Source organism: Cnephaeus nilssonii (genome assembly GCF_951640355.1).
Source record: "Cnephaeus nilssonii genome assembly, chromosome: 5".
Taxonomy (NCBI): domain Eukaryota; kingdom Metazoa; phylum Chordata; class Mammalia; order Chiroptera; family Vespertilionidae; genus Cnephaeus; species Cnephaeus nilssonii.
In genome coordinates, this window is record NC_137076.1 from 38,021,372 (window position 1) to 38,042,525 (window position 21,154).

Consider the following 21,154-nt stretch of genomic DNA (forward strand, 5'->3'; position numbering starts at 1 on the left):
ATGGAGAGGATTATGTGCACCCACGTGTAGAGATACAATTTACTTCTTGCCATTTATATTTACTCCCAGAATCATAGGGAATCACTTAAAAATACTTTCCCTTTGAGGTTTTCTTTCTCGGGGTGTATATAAAATGCCTTATTCCCAGGCCTGACTTCCTTATCTCCAGCACCTCTTTATGAAAGCATATTTATAGCCTTCCTAAGCGGTTTCCCAGGGATAAGTCAAGATTCTCAAGAATCACATATTATTAGGATGCTTCCAAATTCTGAATAATATAACCCGGCAGCATTTGAAGGTCGGGGGAACTGTCCACTCCTGGGAAAGATTCTGTAACACTTTACATGGGAAGTCAAAAGCAGGGGTGTGTCAAAGTCTTGCCTTCAATTCTGTCCTGGTCCTCAGGTGTGTGAGGTCCCGGTCAGGGAATGTCAATACAGTCGTGGGTGTGGCCTTCCTTGACTGGACCGTGGCCTTCGTGAAGTGTCATTGGCTCTTTTGATTGGCCTGACATAAACTTGAAAGTGCTGGTCTTTCCAATAAAAATATCCTTTTTTTTGGCTATTCTTATGGAGATAGTTATAAAATGATTGAAATAGAAGTTATCTTTTTCTATGGAAGGGCAAGAAGCACAAAGTAGTTATTTATATGCCCTTTATTTACCTTTTGGCTGTTTTTACTTTAAGAAAAACAACCAACCATATATAATTGCCCCTAAAAGAAATGATGTCAAGTGTTGGCATTGGTTTTATGTTTTTGCAAGATACAGAATAGAATGGCCCTAACATTCTCCTTTATTGGTTATAAATCCATTTTCAATATATGTTATGCATTTATTTTATAAAGCTCTATGTTATTAATTCACAAAATAATCCTTTAACTGGCATTATTCACTGAGGCCTCGGATATAATGAATACATTTAAAACCAGTCATGTGACCACATTAATATTTTTAACTAAATAGTAGTAGACATAGACACCAATACATCATTATTGCCATGGTGCTAATCCAGCCTTGGAACAAAGTATAAATCCCACAATTAGTTCACAACTGTTTTCCAGCACAGATTTCTCTCAGTAAATACACAACAAGGATTTAAAAAATTAACAACTTCCTAACATCTGACAAAGCCATCTCTTATGGAGAAGCAGTAATTTTTGAGGTCAGATTAACTTTATGACATTTTCACTCTCATTCTGAACAGTAGAGTACTGATCAACAACTAAATCATGTTATTTCCAGAGAAGAGAATCTTTCTGAAAACTGTTCCACCTCTTGGCCAAAGAGATACACCAACATATGTAATTTCCTACTTTTCAGAATGGTACTAGTGGTATTTCAAGTAAGTAGAGTCCCAGCCTTAGTGGTATGGGGAATGCCTCCTGAAATGTGCTTATTGCCAGAGCCTTGCCCTGCTGCTCAGGGGGGGATTCTTTTGGCTTCATTTTATTCTATTGGGATGGTCCCCATTTGCAAACATTTAACAATTTTTTGGCAGTTTGAAGTTTCAATTTTGGCTTTGATTGTGTCAAGCTTCTCTTAAGTTTTTTTTTTTGTTAGTTTTAATTTTTTATATTATGTTTTGGACTCAAAGGTGAGATTAGATTCAAAGGTAGTTTATCTATAATCAGGAAACCAATCTTTGTTGATCCTGCAGGTTACATTAAAATGAGGCAATATCCAGGCTTTCTCAGAGGACAGTGTCCAACATGCTATGGCTAGCTTCCCATGATTAGAACATCTAACATACAGCTGTCCAGGGTGCAGGACCCAGTGTTGGCGCTTGCGTAGACGTGTAAATAGCAGTCAACTGATTAATGACATAATGTGAATTTTTATAGGCACTTCTACTTCTAAAACCAGATTGCTCTCTGAACACTTGAGACAAAGCTTCCCTCACTCTCTGAATTGCCCAGTACGCAGGTTCATTTTTCACTATTGATTTTCTCTACTATGCATCTTCAAACCTTCAAGATCTCTTGACCTACTAAAAAAAAAAATCTGTCAGTTTAAAAAGAAGAGTTCTTCAAAAGAATGCTTGAAAAATCAGTAAAGATAACAAAATAGCTCTTCCCTAATTATTAGCAGGGCAGTTTAACTGGACATTTTGATTAGATTTTGAGGAGAGAACAAAACCATGAACATTTACAAGAAGAGGTTTCATATAGTAAAGCTTCTGAGTGTGAATGCTGCTCTTGTAGGCATCCCCAGGGAGGGGTAATGTTTCATCTAGTGATGGGAAATTGTAACTTCAATCAGAGTAATAATCAGAACCGCCTCGGGTAGCAGAGTGAGGCAACACAGAGCAGGAGAAAAAGCACGGACGCAGGGTCAGAAGACCCCTCTGCCCTGCCAGGAATTAGGACCACCCTCTCTGTGCTTATGTCACTGATCTATAAAAACAAAGGGATTGGACCGAGTCTTCCCAATTCTAAAATTCACTGCTTGTATATTCAAGATGATGTGTACATTTTAACAAGGAGACCACATTAAGAGAAAATAATGAAAGCACCATGAACACTTCTTTCTACTTGAAAAAAACTTGAGAAATGTAAAATAAACGTAATTTTTTTCTCTAAAGACCCATCTTGATCCCTATATATTCCTCTTCCGCTCCCATTATTATTGCAAAGTAAAAAAAAAAAAAATTGTCGTAAGGATTAAATGTTCCATTTAGCTTTTTAATCATTCCTTTCTTCACCCCTGAAATATTGTCCCATTTACAGAAAACAGTGTCAGGAGCATTTTATTAATGGAAATTCCTCCTGTGCACTTCCAAGTAAAATAAAAACGTCATTAGTATCAGTGACATAAAACAAAAAATATCTAAAACCAAACAAATAAAACCACTTCTACGCCCCGAGGGCTGACCAAACAGAATGGAAGCGAACTGAGACACTGTCACACGTCACTTGGAGTGTAAATTTATTTGGATTTAAGAATCTCCTTAAACAAATTACATCAACCTCACTCCATTCCCTTCCTTAATAAAAATTATGACTGGACAAACAGCAGACTTTTAGAATTCTAAAAATAATAGAAAAGTAAAAATAGATTTCCTAAGGAAATCCCTCTCCTAAACCTTACATAGTTTTGCTGCTTCTGTGAAATCATTCTCTTTGGAGTAACCTGGGAGCATAGTGTTCTGATTTTGTTTTTTAAGTGGATTCATACAAGGGCACCGAGTTCGAACTTCAGCTGATGGATGGAGCATGAACTTTTATGAAAAATAAGTTACTTCTGCTGGAGAAGGAAAATGGCCGGTGCAAGAATGGGAACATTGGAAGTCCGTTTCATGATGTCATTTAAGTCTTACATTACATAGCACACCGTCATTTAAAAAAAACAACAACAACAAGAAAACAGAATGGTATGAGCACTCTAAAATCATCTGCAGCACTTTTAAGGGTTAAACCTGCTGAACCCCTTCTTAGTCAGAGAATGGCACCAAAGAGTCCAGCTCACCCGTTCATCGTTCTGCGTGGCTAGTTCTACACCTGCGGTATCTTCAGGTTGTCAGAGCAGTCATGCACTCCATTTCCACCCCCCCTCCCGCCCGAATGATAGGATCCATTCATAGCTACTCACTACTGCAGGATTTGACCTGAGAAATGCTAGGATTTATTAACTCAGCAGTTGTTTTGCAACGTCCCTAAATAATCTTCGCCCTTGGCCAGCAAGGGAACGGCTAGTCTCAAGTTCTCAGAAGCAGCTGGTGAGGTTGTCAGCCAAGTTCTTCAGATGCAGGAAGTTCTCCAGGACAACCTACTTTGACGTGGCATTTACGGGTCCTTAAGCCAGGCTTCCTAGATCTAGGAAATGTTATTCCTGATGCCTTCCACCCCGGTGCTGGAGAAATTTTAGTTTTTTAGAATCTGGAGGTAATCACTCCTTCTTCTTTCTTTCTAGGAGCTGGCATGGTGGTTAAATTTTTCTAAAACAGTCATATTAATATGGTCAAAAATCCACTGCTGAGTCTCAGATAGGGGGTCACATCTGGCCATGAAAATCTTCTTCTCTGCGGGGTTGCAATCCATGCAGCTGTTGCTCACAGGATGGAATAATGTTCTGTCCTGGAGAGATCAGAAAGAAACGACTGACATAATATATGGCGAATGGTTAGAACCCAAAATATACAGAGGGAGCAAAATATCCCTGTTTATATTTCAGTTTATACTCATAGTGTAAAAAATAGATTATGTCCCCAAATCAAACAAAAACAGCTTGAGTTGCACATGGAACATGGTTTCCTGGGATCCATCCATACTAAGTAAGGCCTCCAAGCAGGTTCAATCAGAAGCAAAGAATTCGTTCATTCAGTGATATTTTTAAAAACAGCAGTCCATCATTTTTTACTCTGTGGTAGACATTTTGCTTCTTGCTTGGGTTTTGAAGATAGTAAGCATGTGAGGTTGCTTATCAAGTAGTTAATAATCTAGTTATTTGGGGAGAGGCATGTACACAAAAATGATAATTTTGTCTATAAACAGAAACACACACATACACACAACTAGAACAGTCAGAATTTTTCCTGCCCTTGTACTGAGCCTTTAACTGGAAGGGGAACTACAAAAGAAACAGGAACCAAAATGAGGTAGGTGCTCAGTTGCCTTAATCAGAAAATGAATATGGGGAAGGGGATAAGAGACACATAGGCAATATCTCAACGTACAAACTCAAATTTGTTAGCACTTGAACTTCAGTCTCTTCTCAATCCCTTTACTGTCATTTCTGTGGTGCAATTTCCATTGCTTTCTGGAAAATGGAGGAGGCAGTGTTCACTTAAAAAAAAAAAAGGTTGCTAAGTACATGATAAAGGTAACAGCTCTCTGAATGAAAGGTACTAGCGGGGCACACTCACTATCTGACTGGCTTTATTAACACATACCCCCTTTAATTGTGCAAGTAGAAAGAGGAAGTTAATGCTAAGAGAACAGGATCCTTTCTTAAGTAGCAATAACACTTTTGTTCTTACAATGTCTATGCTAAAAAAGAAAAGTGCCAATAACATGTAAAATCCTCCCCAAATCACTGCTTATATGTGAGGGTCAACAAATGTTGTCTTATTTACCTCAGGAAATGTTTAGAGGCTCTGACTGTGTTCTTTCACTGGGGAATATTAGACTTGCAATGCTTTTAGAATCTAAGAGTTTCTCAGGCACCCTGTGTAAACATTGCTGGATTGCTCCTGGATGTTAAGACTCCACCAACCAATATTTGATGTTCTTTTAGGGCCCGGATGTTTGCATAGTTAGGCACCGAGTGAAGGGAGGAAGAATAAGAAAGGAGAAACGCAGCTGCCTGCAATTTAGTTTTCATGTTTCTAGTTTCAGTGTAAAGAAAGAGCTGTGCCTAGTACAAAGGCTCGTTCTTCTGTTCTCTTTATGGGTTCCTGAGTCTACTGTGAATTTTACTTTTCTTACAGAAAGAACGCTCCTGAGGCCTCCTTACAACCCCTCCCCCCACGCCCCCCCTCCCCCCAACTGGGCTGCTGTTTGACTTCAGGGGAGGCTCTGAGGAACTGTCTCCTACTTTGAGTGGAGGGAGCAGATTCTAGGAGGAAGGAGAGTGCCCTGCAGCTCACCCCACATCCCTCGCTCTTGGGGTCCATCCTTGCCATCACAGATCCCTTCTGACAGCCGGTAGCTCCCTGGGCAGCAGTCTCCTTCATCCCCTTGCTTTCATCCTTCCCAGCATCTCTCATGCTCAGTCTCTTTCCAGATTAGCTGCTTGGGGGTAATGTATTTAGATCTGTTTTTCACAGAGCATTCTTAAGCTGTTAAAATGCATGAAAATTAATTCTATGGACCTGCTAAATTCTAATTCACTCCATTCCAGGTATAAGTACTACCTGCCCCCAACTAGCTGTATTTCTTCCTATTGTCACCTTTATCAATAGCTCAAGTGAGGACCTCCATATGTTTGCAGTTTCTCCCCCAAAACACGTATTTCCATGAAAGCTTTAAAAAGTACCTGTTTTTTTTTTCCTCTTTCCTTTACCGGTTTGTGCACCTCAGCGTGGATGCACAAGCCAAACTAGATTTTATGAAGATTTTATTTTCTGAGCCATAAGGTGATCATATTTTTCCAAATCTCAAATTGGAACACATGCTATGACAAATACAGGTATACACATGGGGCCAACCAGGAAGGATATGCAAATTCAGCACTACCCTGGAAAATCCTGAATATGTTTCCTGCTAATGCACTTCATGTTCTCATGAAAGTTGAAAAGAAGTTGAATTCCCTAAATCTATCTATGTCTGAGAAACTTCATCAGTAAAATGGGGGAAGGGGGTGTGGATAAGATCAAACTCTAAGGCCTCTCCGAGCCATCAAATGGAATGATGTACATTTTATTGCAAAGGTCAATCATGACAGAGACAAATGACGGGACATCAAACCAGAGACTATCAACATAAGCAGTGGACCAACAGATTGATGGCTCGCTGGTTATAGACCGAGTTCAGCTCACCCTTGTCTTTGGAGTATCCAGTAGGTCCTAGAGGTCAAGCTTCTGGAAGCATCTTCAGACTGCCTCACAGCATGCATTGTCCATGTTTGACCTTGGGGGCTACATAACTGTCATCTTTATGTTTCTACTCAGCTAAGCTTTGCGATTATTAAATGTCTTTACTGATGCTTTCCCTGGCTGGAATTAAGTCAGTGGGTTGAGCAGTCGTTGGCGAATATGGTCTCTTGCTCTATGACAGCTTTTTACTCCTCTACCCTTCATGGCCTCGGTCATGACGACAGATGGCTGTAACCAAACTGAATACAGTTTTTTCTTTGGAATAGGCTTCTCAGTGCTTTGGCAAGTCTGTCATTCATAAAAATCCTCCTTAAAGGGCTTTAAAAAACTGGGCTGTTCTTTGGTCAGTCCCAGGGGACGGTCGTAGCATATACCTCGCTGTTCAAAATGTAATTGCAACAAACTTCCTCTCCCGTGCTCCTTCCACCTTCCCTGACTGCTTCCTCCCTTGCTTTTAGTTGTTTTTGTTTTTGCTAAGAAATTAGAAATTCTTGAGCAGGAAATGTCCAGGTTTACAGACCTGCCCTTCAGAATCAAAGCAGGTCAGTCAGTCCCCGTTGTGAAAAGGGTGGGTGGGATTTTTCAGGTAGCTCATTTGAAAGGGGTACCTCTTCCAAGCAAGCCTGCGATTTCGTTGGCTTCTGTGTCAGACTTGGTGGCATTTGCAGGCCAGCATTAAGTTTTATTACATTTCATACTTCCGTAGGGTCTGAACTTTGAAAGAATGAGTACATTGTAGGAAACATTCCACACTGTGTTCAGATGAATAAAAGAACCGGACACCACCGATGCAAAGACAATAAAACAGGTGGGTAAGTTCATAATGCATAGGAAGATGAGTCTGAGACTAAAACTCCCACACTGTGGGAGGGGAAGCAACCTAGTAAAGGGCTGGGATTTTGTTCCACGGGGCATTTGGGTCAAATTCCAGTCATGCCTCTTACTTGTTGTGTGATTTTGGACAACTATTCAATTCTCTGAACCTCAGCTTCCTCATCTGTAAAATACAGACATGATATCTATTTCACAAATTTGTTGGAAGGATAAGAGTTGATATATGTAAACTCATTGGCACAATGTCCTACATGTAATAAATAACTAAGTGATGGTGATTCCATTCTCCAGTTCTCTTAATTTATTTTTAGCCAAGGAGCATTCCCCAATTCTAAAAATCAGAATGTGCTAACCATCTGGTCTGAGACTAGCTATTCAAGACCTAATTACAATTTCTGAAGCCCTGGCAAAATAAAATTTGCAAACATTAAGATCTGCCTCAACCAGTTATCCAACTTGATAAACCAGTGCCTTCTGTGTTAAGCAAAAGAACTTATGGGATAAAGGTCATTGATGGTTCTAGAATGAGCTCTTCTGTGTAATTTGGTCAGTTTGTATGTGATCTATGCATTTAGGCCCTTTTCTTGAAATACGACATTATTCAGATCAGTTGAGTTCAACAAATACTTATTAAGTGCCTATTATTTTCTGGTATGTGTTAGGAGATAGGCATAGAAAGATAAGATGTATTCTCCTGACCCAAGAAGTTGGGGAAACCAATAGGTAAACAAGAAATGTTTGAAGTAAAAAAAAGTATCAATAAGATTGTAGACTTCGGGGAATAGAATGGATTAGGGTATTTCCGACATAGAGAAGAACATGTGAAAAGAGAAATGTGAAATAACATGTACATCTATGCATTCAATTTATTCAACAAAAATTCATTTGAAACCTACTATTTATCAGGTACTGTTTTGGGTGGTTAAAATTTATCAATAAACTTAAGAAGACAAAAATTCTCTGCCTTCTGAAACTTACATGTTAGAGGGAGGGGTTAAGGTGGGGTATTGGGGCGCTGACAATATTGCAAATGATGAGCATAATAGGTAAAATATATAACCAGTGTGTAAATTTAAATAGGTGGTAAGGGTGCCTTAGTTGGTTTGGCTCAGTGGATAGAGCGTTGGCCTGCAGACTGAAGGGTCCCGGGTTTGATTCTGGTCAAGGGCATATGCCCAGGTTGTGGGCTCGATCCCCAGTAGGGGGCGTGCAAGAGGCAGCCGATCAATGATTCTCATCATTGATGTTTCTATCTCTTTCTCCCTCTCCCTTCCTCTCTGAAATCAATAAAAATATATTAAAAAATAAATAGGTGGCAAGGATAAACCTCATTGAGAAGGTAACATTTGGGTGGCCTTGAAAAAGGTGAAAGGATTAGCCATGCAAATATGTGGGGGAAGAGGGTTCCAGACAGAGGGAACAGCCAGTGCAAAAATGCTAAGCAAGAATGCACTATGGTGGGTTAGAGAAACAGCAAGGAGGCCAGAGTGAAGAAGAGTGGTAGGAGATGATGTCAGAGTTAATGGAGGGCTAGGTTATGTGCTGTGGAGGACCAGTGGGTTATTTGGTACGGCTGAGCACAAGGTGCAAGGTGGAGAGTTCCGGACTATGATATCATGAAGAGTGATCACGAAGAGAGTGGGGTACAATGCTAAGCCTTGGTTGTTCATGCAACTGTTGGGGGGTAGTTATTGGAGGATTTAAAACAGTAGAGCTACAGGATTCCTATTTTGGGTGGGTTGTGCTAGTAGCAGAGAGGAGAATGGAGGGGGGGGGGGGGAGGAAGACATTGGACTCTAGCCAAGAGAACAGTTGGTGGCTGCTGCCATCATCAGGATTTAAGCTTAGGCAAAAGCAAAAAGCAATGGGGGATGAGTTGGAAGTGTCCAAGAAATGATGTGAGAGATATTTGAGAAGTAACATATGGGGCCGTCTGATTAATGGGATGTGGGGGTTAGGGTAGAGGGAATCAGTGGATGCCTGGAGGAAAAGCAGTTTTGAGGTAAGAAATGCAGAAAAAGGAACAGGAATGGGGGTGGGAATGATGATGATTTTTGTTTGAGGTGTAATGAGTTTGAGACATTTCTGGAACATCCAGGTTTAGATAATCAGTAAGCAGCCCAGTAAGTGTACTTGATACTCCTCTATGTAAAGGGGAAGAATTGAAATACTCACTCCTATTGACCATTCATTTCCATGTACCATACATCGAAACAGAATGCTTTTGTGAGAGAGAACTCATTAGGTCCAATGCCTTTTGTGTCTAATATGAATATGAGAGAACGAAGGTTTGGAATTATGAGACTAGTTTTTAATCCCAGCTTTATCTCTGACAATAATCCTTGATGGTCACTTAGCGGTCAGGGATTTAGGTTTTCTATCTACAAAATGAATGGGGTGGAGAGGAGGAAAGTGGGATGAGATAAGGAATAAAAATATATGCCCTCCTACAGCCTGGTGCTGTGGAAAAGGACAAGGTTGATATGTGAATATCCTGTGAGTTCTGGAAGAAAGACAGATGAGGTAGGTTTTGTCTGCCTATTTTTACTTTTGGCATCTGGGAAAATGCAAATAACCCCTTGATAGGCATAACAAGGAAAAGGCAGCCTTACGGTCTATCATTTCCATTTTTTTCTTTGACAGGTAGAATTCCTCACAGGAGGAGAAAATTGGTCTTGCATCAGTGGCTAATTTGGCCAATCAGAAATAATGTTTCTTAATGTCCTGACAGAGCCCCTGGATGTGTGCGCTGAGGCAGTGTCAGCCATGGCAGACCTCCAACGCCTCCTTCTGCTCCTGTCACTTGCTCTTCTGGGCTACAGGCCTGAATACATCCTCAGTTCTCCTTAGAGCAGCCAGAATAATTTGAATGTCTCTCAGATCATTCAAAGACTTCCTGGTTTCATAGCTAAATTCTTAGCCTGGCCTATAAGGTCTTGTATGGCCCTGCCCCTGGCCAGATGTCTGGCTGTATAGCTTAAATTTTCCCTCACACTCTTACCTTTCAACTGGCTTCTCTCTGTTCTTCCAAGAAAACCCAAATCTTGTCTACCTCAGGGCCTTTGCACAAGCCGATCCTTGTATCTGGGATTTTTTTCTCTATCACTTTCTTTACTTAGGATTCCTACTCATCTTTTATGTCTCCACTGAAAAGTTAATTTGCCAGAGAAGCCTTGCTTACCTCTCTGACATGGGTAAAACCCAGTGTTTTGTATTTTCATATTGTCCTATACACTTAATTTATTGAATTATTTTGTTCTGCTTCCCCACGAGACTGAAAGTCCCCAGAGTAGAGAAAACCTATTTGTTCTGTAGCTTGTTTTTATCTGTCCATAGCTTTTTATCTCCCCTCAGTGAACTTGTGGGAGTCATGTAAACATCGTAATAGCTGCTATTTATTGAATATGTATCTGTCTCTGGCAGTGCTAAATGTTCTACCCAGGTTTTCTTATTTTATCTACCTAAACCACAAAAGCAATCTGAAGAGATAGTGAATGTGGAAAATGGGAGCTATGTTCATTTCTTTATTCATTCTACAAATGCTAATTAAGTACTTCTATGTGGCAAGCACTGTTTTAGGTTCTGCATGAAAAAAAGCAGAGAAAAATCCCTGGTCTCATCGAATTTACATTCTGATATTTAGCTATAGCTAAAACAGTACAGAAATATACAGTATAGAAATATGACTAACTAGCCCATCTTTTCCTGTATGTAAACTTGGACAGCTAAAATCAAATTAGAAGATAGTTTTGTTGAGCATATGGAAGAGTAATAGCTAACTTTAAATGAACTCTGATTAAGTACCATGTCTTAGGTGCATTTTAATTTTATTTAGCCATTACAGTCATCTTCTAAGGTAGAAACTATTATCTCCATTTTCAAATGAGGAAAAGGAAGCACATAGTAAGAAAGTTTCCCAAGATCCCAGAATTAGTAGTACCCAAGGTAGAACCAGAATGCAAATCTCAGCTCCCCCAGGAACCAGAGCCTGTGCTCTTAGTCTCTGAGTTACTTCATTCCCCCTCTTGCCTGAGCCAACTAGTGGCACTGCTCCAACCCCATACCTGCTCAGTAGGGAGAAGTTGTTCTAATCAGCAAGCCAATTTAATTTTTTCATAGTTCCCATTACTAGGACTCTTTGGTTTGTCAGTCCAGATCTTGGCAGGGATTCAATTCAGGGAGCCTTTATCCTTATGTTAGAGCCTGAGATGGTCTGTGATGGGGCCCTTTTTTCTTCTGAGTGACCAGAGAGTGGCAGTTAGTCATGTTGGGTGAAACGGTAACCAGTAAGGATATTGCAAAGTTACCCAGAAATGGCAAAAGTTAAAAGGTTGTGACAACTAAGTGACTTCAGAGAGATTAGACATACAGATGAAAACAGAATTGGGAGATACTACTATTTATTAAGAAGGTAGCTTCAGTGCCAGGGTGAGTACATCCCTCTCCTGGGAGTTATCTTTCCTCTTCTTTGACAAGGTGGTTGAAACATCCATTTGAATTAAAAATCATACTTTCTTAGGGTACAATGACCGAAGTCTCCTGTTGCAAATATGGGTCTGATGTAGACATTGTACGGATGGTTTTCAGGAAGATGTTTGAAAAGTCCACTTTTGTGTTCTTCAGGGCAAGCTGGAGAAATGTGGGCTATAAGATATTGCTATTAGGTGAATTTGTATCTTGGGGTTGAGGACCTTCATCCAAATGATGCTCATTAATGGGTCAATGTCACCTCTACCGCATGCTAGAGGACTCAGTTCTTATGTATTGGGGTCAATATCGTAGATGAAGGCATGAATGCATGCTGTGATGAAAACAAAAAATAGTTCAATTGCTCATAAATTTGATCAAAGAGTCAAAATCTAGGTTAGATGAAATCTGGTGAGATAGAATTTAATAGAAACAAATGGATAACCGCACAAGTATAAAAGATTAACTATATAGGTATAACACTGCAGAGATGTGTCTGTGCAGCAAAATAAGAAGAAAGACTGTGGGTTATTTTTATACTGAGACCTCATTAAGAAGTCAAGTATATGTAAAGTTAAGACAGAAAAATTAACCAACTCAAGCTAAATTAACAAATATATTGCTCATAACAAAAGGGTACTACAAGCTCATAACAAAGGTTGCTAGAAACATATTCTGTGGTTATCAACCTCTCTGGGACTATCAGAGTATGTTAGGAGTGAATGTCTAGGAGGCTGATTGAGGTAGACCCATATGAAGAGCAGTGGCAAGAAATTGGGCCATTAAGTCAGAAGTAAAGAGTAAAGATCAGGCAAACATTGTTCAAACCTTTGGGATCTGACTTGAGCAAGATGGATGAAATTTAATCTGTGCAGTACTGAAGGCCAGGGAAGAACTTGCTAATACTTGAGACTGTCCAGGAATGAGTGGGCTGACCTGGGATAGTGCGACTGCCTCAGTATGACCACAAGTCCAGGATTTTGTAGCAGGGCTTTATGTATCAGAACCAAAGTTGAATTACACACCTTTTAATTAAACTCTTTGTGTACACTTTCCTCATTTTTGGTCCTAAATCAATAGCTAACCAGAATGATTAAAAAATAACAACTTTGTGGCCTTCCATCTGGTATCTTTGTAGACCAGAAGGATTTTATGAGCAGAGAGGCCAAAGCCCTGGCTTACATCATAAGCTACAATAAACAGTCAAATGCAGGCACATGCCACAAATTCCACCCACTCACTTTTTAAGCCAATGTGATTGTTGCACTCTTATCATCTCAGTCTGAAAGGTACTTTCTTATTTGTATTTCTTGTTTAATGTTATTTTAAAGCCCTTTTTTATGGAAGTTAAACTATAAGAACACGTCAGAGAGCAAGTAAAATAAATCTTTTACTTTCGGTCTTTGGGGAGGCTGTGTATGTGATTCGGAGACACAGAGATGTGTAAAGTTTTATCCGCGTAGCTTGGGGTTCATGAAAGAGGGGATTATTTCAATAATTGAACTCAATGGTTATTTAAGCCATTTAAAGAATGCTTATTTAGGAACTTCTCTACATATTAGATATTAGGCAGGCCATATTGATATACAAGAAAAAGTTTCTGCCCTTATGTAGTTAACATCTATAAGGGAAGACTGACCAGGCATAATACAATGTTACAGGTACACAGAAGGGAACACAATGGTATAGGAATACAAGTGGGAGGGCCAACCCCAACAGGAGTAAAGAAAGCAGGTAAAAATTAGAGCTAGAAAAATGCTTCTCCATCTGATTGCCCATCAGAACATTTTTAGAACTTTTAAAAAATACCAACACCCAGGTCTCAGTCTATCCTCATGCCAATAACACGCTGCCTTTAGAAATGTACTTTTACACGTCTCAATCCCTGGTGCTTTCATAGTGTTTAATTCTGTTCTTTTTCTTCCTTAACATTTTATTGGCTATGTTGGCCCTTTCATTTCCATATACATTTCAGAATCAGTTGATCAATTTCCACAAATAAACTTGCTGGAATGTGATATTTTTTTTTTGCATTAAATCTAAACACCCATGTGAGAACTGATATCTTTACAATGATGTCTTATTATCCTTGATAGATTCCTATATATTTTTTAAATTTTCTCTTAGTGATGTCTCTGTGTAAAGGTCTTGCACATGTGTTGTGAGATTTATTCCTAGTTATTTGATGCTTTTCATGGTGATCAAATAAAATCATTTTTTAATTTCATTTTATATTTTTTGCTGCTAGTACATAGAATTGATTTTCTTATATTTATTTTATTTGCATGACTATGTTAAATGTACTTATTAATTTTACTAGTTTAAATGTATAATCTTTTGGATTTTTTATATATCAATTATGTCATCTGTGAATAGTGTTGAATATCTTTATTTCCAACTCTTTTTATTTTCTTTATCTAGACTGATTGCTCTAGGTAGGCTATCCTGTACAATCCTATATAATACAGAGGTAATATGCAAATTGACCATCACACCCTCACAAGATGGCTGCCTAGGACCAGACCAGCAGGAGGGTTAGTGAGGGATGACCAAACAACTGAACAAGCAGGCTGTGTGGGCGACCAGGCTGGCAGGGGGTTAGTGAGGGACGACCAAACAACTGAACAGCAGGCTGCGTGGGGTGACCAGGCCGGTGGGGTTAGTGAGGGATGACCAGGACAGCAGGGGAGGCAGTTGGGGGCAATCAGGCCAGCAGGAGGCCAGTTAGGGGCGACCAGGCCAGCAGAGGGGGGCAGTAAAAGGCTACCAGGCTGGTGCGGGGGGGGGGGGCAGTTAGGGATGACCAGGCCATGGGGGGGGGAGTTGGGGGCAATGTATGCATTGTCTGGCAGGGGGGCAGTTAGGGGTGACCAGGCCAGCAGAGGGGGGCAGTTGGGGGCGACCAGGACAGCAAGGGGGGCAGTAAGAGGTGACCAGGCCGGTGCGGGGGGCAGTTAGGGACTACCAGGTTGGCAGGGGGGGCAGTTAGGGGCAATTAGGCCAGCGGGGGGGGGCTATTGGGGGCAACCAGGCCAGCAGGGGGGGCAGTTAGGGGCAATCAGGCTGGCACTCAGAGGCAATGAGGAGTGATCAGGCCAGCAGTGGGGGGCAGTTAGGGGTGACCAGGCAGGCAGGCAGGTGAGCAGTTAGGAGCCAGCGGACCAGGATTGTGAGAAGGATGTCTGACTGCCGGTTTAGGGGATCGGGCCTAAACCGGCAGTCGGACATCCTCTTAGGGGTCCCAGATTGGAGAGGGTGCAGGCTGGGCTGAGGGGACCACCCCCCCATGCATGAATTTTGTGCACCGGGCCTCTAGTGATAAATAAAAGTGATGATAGCAGACATCATATTTTATCTCTGAACTCTGGAGGAAAATTTTAACATTTCATCACTAAAAGTGATGGTTGTTGTGGGTTTTTGGATATACCTCTTATTAGATTAAGTTAGTTTATTACTACTAGTTTACTTTCTGTATGGCTAAGACTTTTAGTTGATGGTAAAAACTTGAGGATTCATAAACAGACCCATGTATATAAGGCCCCTTGACTTATGACAAAGGTACCACTCCCATGTAGTGGGAAAAAATGGTCTTTAAAGATAATAAATGGTGATAGAGCAATTGGATATAAATATGAGAAAAATCAATCCCCTTTTACATCATACACATAACAATGTTTCATGGAATTATATACCAGAGTGTTGAAAATCAAACAATAAAGATTCCAAAGACAACTTAAATGTCTATCTTCATGACTGTTGTGTGGGCAAAGATTTCCTAAACAGGACACAGAAAGCACTAACCATAAAGAATAGCTCTTCATCAAGATACCCCACAAGAAAGAAAAGGGAAGACAGAGATCAGAATAAGATATTTCCAATGCATACATCCAACAAAGAACATGTATGTATGTATGTATCCTCCAAAAAATATGTAAAAAAAGCCAGACAACCAATGTTAAAAATGACCAAAAGGCTCACATCCTTCACAAATATGATATCTAAAACAGCTAACAAACGTGATAGCAGTCCATAACCACAGAATGAAAAGAGGAACTGAAAAAGAAATAGACTGTGCCAGGCGTTGGCACGGACTGTGGAGCAACTAGATTTTCATGCAGTACCTGTACCGGCCCATGGCTCTTTAGGCCTCACCACGTCAGTGCATTCCAGCAGGTGGCTGATGCATGTGCCTTCCTAAGGGCTTTCTCTGGGCTTAAGAATAGTTCTGGCTGTGAGAGCAGTAGCCCAGAGGTAGCAGAGAATAAACCATCCCTACCCAGGAGCAATCCTAACCACAGACCAAGTGGAGTGGTGTATAAATACCCCAACTTCCTTGCTCTCTGATGTGTATTTCATATCATTTCCAGAGATTGTCAGTAGGCTGAGCTCTAGTACCCACAGTGGTAACTTCCTTGATAATGTACTCTTTGTTGACTCCCGTACCTTCCCCATATTACTTCCCCACTTCTTATCAAGATCTTGGGGCTATCTCCAAGATAAGCCATAGGGATAAATATAGGAAACCCAATAATAATGCTTAATTAAAAAGAAAAGGATATGGGTTATAGCTCTGAATTTGCAGGGGGCATAACAAGAGTTACTTAGGATAGATTGCTATAGTTATACAGTATATTGGGATATACCTCACCGCTATTTTCAAGGTGAAAAGTGCAGCCGTTACGTTTACCAGATTGTGAAGGGTTTGGATAAGAATTGGGAGGTGAAGGCACTTTATTTTCTATTCAATACAAAACCAGGTCAAGTTGTAAAACACAAGAATGCAATGTCTGGATATTTTAGAAACTCCCTCTGACTTCAGGATGGAAGAAGGGTCAGAGGGGGAAAGGACAGGAAGCGGGGTACCCTTAGGGTAGCTATTTTACTTATCCAGGGGTAAGATGTGAAGGACTGCAACTAGGGCAGGGGCTGTGGAACTGGCAAAGAGAGGATGGATTTTGCAGATATTGACCAGGGGCGGGTATTGACAAGTCTTAGTGACCAATTAGATGTAGGGGTTGAAGAAGAGAGAGACAGTTTCTTGTTTTGGATGTTGATGGGTGATTTAACTATTTTTACTGAGGTCACTTCAACAATTCCTGTTCTTGTAACAGAGGTCCCCCTGCTGGTAAAAGAAAACCAAGAATGGGATTTCTTATCCTGGGGGTACCTGCTATTGTTGGTCACAATTGTGCAACCGAACCGAATCACAAGATCACAGCATAGGGATCCCCTTCTTTGTGTGTGTGTGGTAGCAAAGACCCACATCTAGAAAAAGCTGCAAGCTAAGGGGAATGGGTAAAGGTGATCAAAACGTACAAACTCCCAGTTATAAGATGAATAAGTTCTGATGCTATAATGTACAGCATGGTGACTATGGTTAACAGTACTGTATCGTATACCTGAAAGTTGCTAAGAGAGTAGATCTTTAAAGTTCTCATCACAAGAAGAACACATTTGTAACTATGCACGGTGATGGATGTGTTAACTAAACTTACGGGGATGATCATTTTGCAGTATGTACATATATCAAATCATGATGTTGTACACCTTGAATGCATACCATGTTTTAGGTCAATTATATCTCAATAAAGCTGGAAAAAAAATCTTCCTGAATAAACAAGAACAACTGAGAGCTGATGGCTGCTGACGTGTCAGAAAGTGGGGCCTGACAACAACCTTCACCCACTCAAGGCAGGTAGCTTCTGGCCACCTTCCCTCTCCAAGAATCTCCATGTGGCCCAGAATGGGGTTGGCTGCTATGTGCAGTGCCGAATCCATCAGGCATGGGAACTCTCCCACCATTGATTTGATTTCTTAAAAGAGTACAGCAGAGGAAAGAGGAGAGAGTCTAAAGCTAGACACACCTGCACCTGAATGCTGGCTCTGCCACAGATGTGCTAGGATCCAGGAGTTACACCTGACAGTGCCTAGATGGTTGTAAGGTTTGAGGGAATGTGTAATGCACTAGCCCAGTGGTCGGCAAACTCAATAGTCAACAGAGCCAAATATCAACAGTACAACGATTGAAATTTCTTTTGAGAGCCAAATTTTTTAAACTTAAACTTCTTCTAACTCCACTTCTTAAAAATAGACTCGCCCAGGCTGTGGTATTTTGTGGAAGAGCCACACTCAAGGGGCCAAAGAGCCGCATGTGGCTCGCGAGCCGCAGTTTGCCGACCACGGCTTTAGGCAATTAGTAGGGTCTTTGGGATCCTATTAATCATGATTATGCTAATAAAAAAGGGGCAGCGCCAAAGCTGACTCATAATATTGCTAATCCATCTGAAAGTGCCAGGGCCAAGTAACGAATCTAAACACACAAGGTAGAACCCCAGAGACTTCTCTCTTCATGGTTTCTCTCTGAATGCCTTGGGAGTAGCCCTTGAAATAGACAAGAGGAATTTTCTAAAAAAGGTACATTTGAATAGGCCTGAGTCATCCACTAAGATGAGATATTTCAGAAGCTTTCCATTTCGAGCCTCTGGCATGTTTCTGATTATGTATAAATACCTTGCTTGTTATATAAATACACAGCAAGTGTAACCTTTTGCTAAGCAATGCAAGGCAAACAGCTACAAGAAGATCTGAGAAAAGAGCCACAGAGCAATTGCTTCTGATGGTTCCCTCTCACTGGTCCCTGAGGATCCCGGAAAGGTTTTAAAGTGATAAAGCTGTAAGTTACCTCTTGAAATCACCGCAGCCATTTTTCTCTCCCCAGGAGCTCCGCATGCACATGTATTAGCTGGTCTTATCCATCTGTAAGCCCCTGTAAGCTCGCTAATGAAAACAACCATCTTTTCTGGGCTTAACTGCGCATTATTGAGTGTTCTGTCTCTTGCGCTATAAATGCACAATAATGAGAAGTGGGCTGTTATTAGGGACCTCCAGGACGCTAGGCAAATGGTGAATCAGGTATTTCACTGATGCGCCCAGAAAGTAACATCTTAAAGGTCAGTCTATAGCCATAAAAACAACCAAACCAAAACAAAAACCTTCCTTATTGCACCACACACAGGCTGGATGTTTTGAATAGCAGGAGGGTTTGACAAGATTAATCATGTATGATGAATTCCATAAGGGAAGCTGTGAGATTCTCCTATTGTAGTAATTCCCCGTATTCTATCTGATGCCATATTCTCGTTAGCGCTTTTGATTTTAAATTGTTTTGTAGAAGGATATAACAACGGGCATTTCATAGTGTTCTGAACACATAACCATAATCTGCCAGATATTATGGAGGGTATAATGTTGTGAGTGTAAGTACCAGAGAGCTTATTACGTGAGTGAATAGGTATCAAAACCAGTGGGCCCCCACATCGATTCTCTTCAGGTTTTCCCCTCTTACTTTCTGTAATTTCAGGGGATACAGGTGTTACCTCAGCCACAGGATGGCCAAAGCTCATGATTAAAGGGGCTGGTCTGACATTTTTCTTATAGTCAGGGAAAGGTTGAATTATGCAGAGTGTAACAGGCAAACACAGGGCAGCTCCTACCTGGCTGTGAGGGCCTCCAGCAGTTGTGCAAACTTGAGGAGCAGAATAGTGTTTATGAGGTATTTGCTAATTGGAAGCTGAGTCCTGCCTTAAAAACCACAGAATTTTAAAGAATTATATAATATTTATAATAAAAATTGCTCTTCATTTAAAATTCAATAAGATGTGATTTTTATATTTGTTTTGAACTTTTCCCTATCATTAAATGTTAACTGCATTATTCTTTAGACTTTTAAATTCCACAAATAAGTTCTCCTTGCTTTACTTGGTCAGGATTTTGGCCGAAATTTCAAATGGGCCCCTTTCTGTATAAGGGGTGCATGCCACAATTACATCTACATAAATGTCTACTTATTTGTGTAAATGTACTTGTCATAACCCAGATAGCTCCCAAGCAAAGGAGCCTGAGATATATAATAAATGAATAGATGCATTAATCTCTGTGTGTGTGTGTGTGTGTGTGTGTGCACGCACACGCGTGAGAATTAGGGCTCTTAAAAAGTATACCTATGTTCATGTGTTATTGGGTTTGTGGTCCCTCCGTTTGAGAATTGTCTGGGATATGACTCATCCCTCCCTTGTGGTGCTAGTGTTCAGGTTCAAAGCCATTTTTTCAGTCATAACTGGTTGTGATGGGTGTAGGCATCACAAATAAAGCCAAAAGCATGCTGCTTCCAACACACTCTATCTTTGCCCTCATCTTTGCTGGTGGTCTCCAAGCATGTGAGTCAAACACGTGTACACATGTCTGGGTAGCAGTTTCCATCCGTGTGTTTTAAAAGAAAACACTGAGTGAGAAGACCTTTAGCCTGGCAGTTTGGGAATGCCCGCCATGAGTTCTTACCTTCCGGTAGCCCCAGAGCTGGTTCCCCTTCATGCCGTGACAGTCATAGAGAGTGACCGGGCTGCTGTGTGAGATCGCGTCGAAGCAGAACTTGCGGGTGTGCAGCGGCTCACCAGGTCGAATGTCTTCTCTCCATCCGAAAGTAAAGAGCTAACGAAGCAACAACAGCAGAAAAGCTGCAGTGAGTTTCATTTGGAGACATTCGAGAGCAGGGGAAGCAATGAGATCTGTTTTGTGACTTACAAGAAAGAACTAAGTCTTCGCATCATAGAGGTGTGGAAAAAGGAATCCTATATAAAAAAGCATAATATGCTAATTAGACCAGATGTCCTTCAGGATGACCTTCCCGAGGAAGCCCGGTCCTTGGTGCCTGCCTATAGCCTCAGGGAAGCCCAGGTCCCGGGTGCCAGAGGGAAGCCAGTGCTGGCAGCCAGGGAAAGGAAGGCCTACTCTGGCACAATTTTCATGCATAGGGCCTCTAGTGTAATTTAAAGTGCATGGCAGTAAAGCTGCACCTTTGGCTGAGGGTGCCAAAAATGCAAATGAGGAGTGTCCAGTTAGGTACCAGAAAAATAACAGAGGAGGGTGTGGAGACAGGGGGAGAGGAAGAACTCCTTAATCAAGCTCTTCACATTCTTCAGTTGGATAAAATGCCACAGTCAGCCTAAATGAGCAGCCTCACTGGAAAACAACAACATAGGAGTAGAATTGAACTGGATTAATGTTAGCAATTTTTAAAAAAATTGGTTTAAATGAAAGCTAAGCTTGATGAAGTAAAGAATAGGCAAATTAATGTCCTGGGTGTGGTGAGTAATTATGCAGGGCCATGTTTTAAAGTAAGAAGTACAGTTCAAACACACTCACACACTCACACACACACTCACACACACTCACAGACTCATACACTCACACACATGCGCATACTTACACACTCACATACACACATGCTCACACACATGTGTGCACTCACACTCATGCACACA

At 40.9% G+C, this 21,154-nt stretch overlaps 1 protein-coding gene across 1 annotated transcript in view; it reads right to left on the reverse strand.

Annotated features, from left to right (window-relative positions):
- Positions 1 to 3,906: 3,906 nt before the first annotated feature.
- Positions 3,907 to 21,154, reverse strand: part of GALNTL6 (polypeptide N-acetylgalactosaminyltransferase like 6) — a gene marked incomplete at both ends in the record, with an annotated part of 964,759 nt that continues 947,511 nt past the window's right edge. Inside the window, 2 exons of the mRNA XM_079773123.1 lie at positions 3,907 to 4,074; positions 20,172 to 20,321. Of these exons, the coding sequence (XP_079629249.1) occupies positions 3,907 to 4,074; positions 20,172 to 20,321 (318 nt within the window). The remainder of the gene's footprint in view (positions 4,075 to 20,171; positions 20,322 to 21,154) is intronic.